The 6718-nt window shown below is 38.7% G+C and overlaps 1 protein-coding gene across 1 annotated transcript; it reads left to right on the forward strand.

The window, feature by feature from the left end:
• Nucleotides 1-621: 621 nt before the first annotated feature.
• LOC137253217 (uncharacterized) lies at nt 622-6271 on the forward strand. The gene is made up of 2 exons (XM_067789770.1): nt 622-1593; nt 4599-6271. Exons 1-2 carry the CDS (start codon nt 706-708, stop codon nt 6177-6179), a joined length of 2469 nt encoding a protein of 822 aa, XP_067645871.1. The 5' UTR covers nt 622-705; the 3' UTR covers nt 6180-6271.
• The last annotated feature ends 447 nt before the right edge of the window (nt 6272-6718 follow it).

The raw sequence follows: 6718 nt of genomic DNA on the forward strand, positions 1-6718 counted from the left end.
TAGGGATTGGTTTTGTGTTTTGAAGTTCCGATAAAGTTTCGTCAGTTTTTTTAGCTTGGAATCCAAGCAAAAATAAAGTAGTGTCATATATGCTTAATAAAGACCATTTTTACATTATTGAATATTAGAGTTATTTATTCAACAGTTTAGCGATTCTAACGTAAGCAGAAGATTTGGAATAAGCGGAATTTCCCGAAATTCGTTACCATATATATTAGTGATCGGGAGAACTCCCTCTTTCATTTGATATATAGTTTAACCCCGAACTCGGTGGGTGCTAAACTAAATCGCTGCCAAATTATTTTCTCAGCAACGGAGCATAATAAAATTCCATAAGTTTGTGGGAAGCTGCAACTAGTACTTTCGATAACTTAGCGGTTGCGATACAATCAAAAAACTGGTTCGATATATGCTTTATGGCGTCGCACATTTAATCGCAAAAGCGGCGGCTTCATCAAGCCACATTGTAATTTTAAGTCACAATTTTCCATCAATCATAAATATTCTTTTTCCTTATTTGGCACACAAAATTTTACGCGTTTTTATAAAATTTATACGCCTTTTTTTATATATATTTACTTTAAGATCGAAGTATATATATACAAATATAACAATTGCAAGAATAGTTTGTTATTGCACAGGAAGAATTTCGAACTGATTGATAATATATTTGCCGTTATATTCCCGGAAGTGAGAGGCTAAATTATGAATTGTGCCACGTGTAAAGTAAATAAAATAGGTCCAAAGACTGCACCATTTGGAGGCTACTTATGTGGAAATGAACATATGCAATGCGACGACTGCAACGAAAGAACGGACGGTCAGTGTGGCATTTGCGAGGAGAGTACCTCCTTCGTGCAGATGAACTTCAATCACCGGGATAGGGACACTTCGCCTATGCATCGAACGTTCCCTACTTCCGGGCAAACAGCTACAGCACCAAGCGTGGACGCGGATATTAATTCAGTGGCGGCTGCAACACTTGAAACGAACTCCTCGTATATTTTCCCCAAATCATTCTACGCTGATATGGAAACCCAGTCTAGTATTTCACAAGAGCAGTTGAGTATGCAGGAATCACACGACTCCATCAGCGTAGATCAATGCGACTCTGATCGGCTTATAACACATGGAATACAAGCATTGCCATTGCAATATCAATCGCCTGTACCTGCGAACATATTCGGAGGTGCAACAGCCACATCTACGGCCACCGGAGCTGAAACTACAATGGGGGCAGCAACATTAGCGGCAACACCTACGCCAATGTCCATGTCAATGTCGCTCCCAATGTCGATGAACCAGTATTTACCTAACGCACATGAACACATTCAAATGGAGACAATATTCTTTGGTAGTAATCATCAACCCCAGTCGGCTTCGAATTTTACTTTTCAATTTCGTGCTGAAAACGGTTTTCTGCGCTTGATGCGGCAGCGGGATTCGAGTACCCCAGCATTGGAAGTTATCGAAGCACCGAATAGTATACAATTGACTACTGACCGTACAAATATTTGCGATAATTCCTGTGACGGTGGTTGTGACAGTGGTGGTGGAGGGGAAAAGGAAAACACAACACACCCTATCGCTGATGTGAGTAAACCCCAGTTTATTGTATAAAGGGAAAAATATCAATCTAATTTGGTTTTGTCTGACTTGAGAGGACTTAAGCCGCTACGCCTGAAACTCTGGCTACCGAAAGTCAAAATGTTGATACAGCCAAATTTTTTTCAAAGACAGCAAAGAGAGAGCATCTGTGCATTAGTATCATGAACCAATTAGTATAGTGGGGTAATACCTCTAGGTAATATAACTGTAGATTTAAGCTACGTGTGTTATACCTGATTCGAGAGTATTCCTCTATCACCTCTTCTCAAGTCTATGGAGGTTTCTCTCTGCAAATATGGGTGCTGCTCGAAATACCTTCTGATCCGAAGCATCCGCTGGCATTCTTATATCATGACCTAGCCAGAAGTTTTACATTAAACCTCTTTCGATATATACCGTTGGCAGCACGGAAAACCATAAATTTCCCGGAGAATTTCTCTTTGAAGACTCCAAAGCCATCCCATCTGCTCCTGACGCTGTCTATGTGTCTGAGATATGCGCGGGGAAAAATAAGCCAAGAGACTTATAAGCTGTGATTTTTGCTGAGGGTATTTTATTTTTCAATTTGTCCACTCAGTCCGAAGTATAGCAATTATTGGCAAAAGTGATTCTCTGTTTTGTTTATTTTATTTATTGCTTGTGACTCTTCTCCAGGATTAATCGTACCCTGAAGATCTGGTCGATAGAAGATTTAACCGAACGCACTGATAACATCCAACCAGTTTATTGACTTTTGACCTCAGTTTTTTAAATACGGAGGATAAAACCTTAAACGTGATATAAGGCAAGCTGATTTTGTGGTAGTTGGCGCTGTTTGTTTTTTAGAATACTCCTCATTGACCTCTGTAGTTGTTATTTTCTCGACCGTTGCAGCCTCTCTGAAAATCGAGCGCTTACATCACTGAAAAATTTGGATTATCCTATTTTGCCAATTTGGAATTGTTATTGTAGGGATGTAGCCCGACTTCCTCGATAGTCGTAGTTTTCGGCAGTCACTAAAATTCCAGTGCTATTTGACAGGTCGATTTTTAGAGTGATTTTGAAATGAATACCGTATCGATACTTTAAATTCCACATCAAGCCACAATCCTTAGGGCCTGTTGCACGGAGCTGTCTCTCTCGTATTTCCTAACATCAAATCAACGATGCCGTTCTCTAACATAGTGATATGCATAAGAAACCGGTTACCATTAACCCCTAGAAGCGTTCCTGGTATAAGTAAGGTAGGACATAGGGTTCTAAATCTATCGATAGTGCCACCGTCGATAGTTTAGTTTTAGAAAATAAACTAGAAAGAAGTTCTTAACTGCGAAGGAACTCATATATATTTGTGCCATCGATAGTTTTGCAACTCGAGTATGATACTTTAAATTCCACGATTATTCGAGCTGGGAGTTTGATTTTCACTTTCCTACAAAAGAAAGGAAAATAATATTAAAACAAATCCTTCGTAGCTCTTTTTAACACGCTTATATTAGCTTCACTTGTATGTATATATGTATGTTTGTTTGTAACTCTCTTGGCTAGGCGTGAAAGGAGAGTTAGACCCATCTAGCGGCAATTGTTATCGACTCGAGAAATAACTCGCTACAAAACGAGTTGTGCTTAATAGCGGAGACACGAAACTCCATGCTACGTGCTACGTGCTATCAACATCATACTGAAACGGCACCATATTTGCATATTTTTAAACGGATTTATTTAGCTTGTCTTGACAGGGTGGACGGCCGGCCGGCACGAATTTTGTAATTGAAATTTAAGTAACTTCCCGATATGCTACAAGCTTGAAACTTGGAATAAAGTTCAGAACCCAATGACAATGCAATAATAAGAAAAAAACTTCGATAGGTGGCTTATGGATCGAAATATTCACAAAAATCGTATTTCTTGGCCGATTTGGTTCATATTTGGAACAAATAATACATACAAGAATGGAAAGAGACCTATGAAAAAATATCCCCGCTAGGTGGCGCATGTGTCTAGATATTCAAAAAAATTGTATTTGTGGTCCGATTTGGCTCGTATTTGGAATACATAATATGTACAAGAATAGAAAGCGACCTATAAAAAAAATCGCCGCTAGGTGGCCCAAGGATCGAGATATTCACAAAAATCGTATTTGTGGTCCGATTTGGCTCATATTTGGAACACATAATACATACAAGAATAGAAAGCGACCTATGGTAGGTGCAAGGGTCGAGATATTAAAAAAATCGTATTTGTGGTCTTATTTGGCTCATATTTGGAACAATTATTACATACAGTCCGGTAGAAGTGACATCAAAATATTTTGGAGTTCGAGGAGAGACAAGCATACGTGGCGCAGAGTCGAGTAAAGTCTTTGGAAGGATTATGTATTAGGACTTAGATTGTAACAAATTGTCAGGAAAGAGTCCTTGTAATAATGAATCACTAAATGAACTAAATATAATGAGAAATAATGGACAATTAAATAAAGACTAAAAACTTGAAAATAAAATAATTAAACAATTTTTTTTAAGTTAAACGGTTTTACTCAAAACAATACTTACATGAAGTAATAATAATACTAAAATATAGAAAATAATTAGGTAGTTCCTAGGTACTAGTTATCACCCTTCTCATCAATCTAGGGCGTTGATCAGACAATTAAATAAAAGCGTTGGACGCTTAAAATTTCTATTGATAGTCATAAGTGAGACCAACTGAACCTTAATCAGGTTATGCTACGCCTCACATTTTTAGAAATTTCACGCGCCCAACGCCTTTATTTAATCAATACCAATCAATTGATGAGGGGTGTGATGACTAGTACCTAGGATCTACCTAATTATTTTCTAGCTTTTAGTATTATTATTACTTCATGTAAGTATTGTTTTCAATAAAACCGTTTAACTTAATTTTTTTTTTATTATTTTATTATAAACTATATTTGTATTATTATAACAGATCTTCGCAAGTTCGCCACATAGTATTTATGCAATTTTTTCGATAATTTTTTTTAATTCAAGGATACTGAGGACGTCATACATACATCAGAGATACGTTTTATGGAATCAAGTGAAAGTATGAAAAACTATTTCTCGGGTGGCACTATGCATCCCATCTTAAAGGCAAAACATGAACCTCAACGCACAAGTACTACGACTCACAGTCGCAATTGTCAACCGCAAGAATCGTTATCTATGAAAAAAGTTCACGACTTTGAGACACGCAATACGGCTCAACCCGCCGAGCTTGTCGAAAGCTATCTACGAAATTATGGTCCGCTCGCTTTATGCCAATTCCCAGCCTATTCATGTAGTCACAGTTGTCAGGAAAAGACTTGCGAAGCTATGAACGATTGCCGCCAGCCAATCACACAATCGCAATCTCAGTCGAACCAGAAGCGCACGGTTTCGGCCTCCACTGAATCAGAACCCACGTTGGCAAGTACTAACAAGCCTGAAGTGTCTGCTAAGTATTTGCCTCAAGAATATTTTGTTATGCAAGCAACAGGTGTGGCAACGCCTGCACCTGGTACGCTGATGCCAAACACTGATAAGATAGCGCGTCCCAGTATTGATATACGTATGCAGAAAGTATTGGAGACTTTCCAGGAAGATCAGCGTACTGCAACCATTAGCGAAAAGCCAATACTTCATCAATCAAAGAAATATTTAAAAATTATGGTTAATTCAGAAAAACCAACCACAATTGAACCGCCAATAGGTATTGATACGCAACTGGATCAGCTGAGTTCTTGTGATTTGCCAATTGAAAAACCGAGTATTGATATTATGGCACAACTGTCAAATACACATCGCGCCTTCTATAATCCGCCTACAGGCGAACGCATCCAAAGCGTTCATAATCAAACATTTACTCCTCAATCAACTGAGCCGCCTCCACAATTTCAGCTCATCACGTGCTCTAATATAATGGCTGCAGATCTTATCCTTGCCAAAGGACGGTTTATCAACATGAAACCGATCCCCGCCTGTCAATTGACAATACCACGACCACCGATCAAGTGTCCGGAATCGTCGTGTGAACGCATGATTTTCGTGTCCGATTTTAATAAACATTTAATTGTTGACCATAGCATGTTGCCCATGGAACGTATTGCACCACGCCAATGTAAAAACTTCTTTCTCGATCCGAAGTTGGCACATTGCGGCATTAGCAAATGTCACTTGCTCTATCTAATACGTGATAAAATTACCGATTTGGGAAGCAGCAAATTCAAAGATTTTCTGCCACTCTTGGTGATGAGCACGCGTATTCGTCTTTCGGATTTGTGCGGTATTGATGTGCAGGAATATCCAGAATTTGGTGAGAGCGAAGCTAATACGGAATACTTGGTGATTTGGTTAACTGGTATTGTGCCAGAAGAATTTCCGGTGGGTGTAAGTTTGACGGTATGGCCTCGTTCGGGTCAAGTGCCTACCTGCCATATGGTGCATTCGGGTGAAATGTATTCAGTTCGTCGTTCACAGGAAGTTAAAGATGTTTGTCGCAGTGGTCAAATGTTGTTGTTATCAACTTCGGAAATACAGTTACTTACCAACGGTAGTAAAGAGATGCTCGAATTACAAATTGTAGTTCATTAGAAAACCAACCAAGCAAGTTCGGGATCAAGATAATTGCAGCTGCGCATCCTTTAACAAGAAATCCATCATATCTACCTTTACACATCCATCCAAAATACCCACACAAGAAATCGAGTATATATTTTATATTAACTTTAATTATTTATATAAAAATGTATAGTTGCTCCAACTAATAAATTTAAAAATTTCGGGAACCTGCGAATAAAACTTTTATAAAAAAAATATGTATAAGGTCTGTTCCGAGTTTCACAAAGAAACTTTAATCTGCTTCGAATGCACATCATACAATTTGTTATTAGCTGTTTTAGTAACCGTATTACTCGGAAACACATTCCCAACCACAGAATGCATAACTCTCTTACAACAAGATGCGCCAGTGGCTTCTTCGTTTTGCTAACTAGCGCCAATTGGTAACACCTGGGGAATTTAAATCGTTTTCCACCGCGTCCTTCCAGCGAAGTGGGTGCCGCCTTCCTGCATCCATAGGCGGGCTCCGATAAAAACATTCTAAGCCAGACCGCCACCTTTAATTCACATAA

This window comes from Eurosta solidaginis, chromosome 5 (genome assembly GCF_040869045.1).
Source record: "Eurosta solidaginis isolate ZX-2024a chromosome 5, ASM4086904v1, whole genome shotgun sequence".
NCBI classification, from domain to species: domain Eukaryota; kingdom Metazoa; phylum Arthropoda; class Insecta; order Diptera; family Tephritidae; genus Eurosta; species Eurosta solidaginis.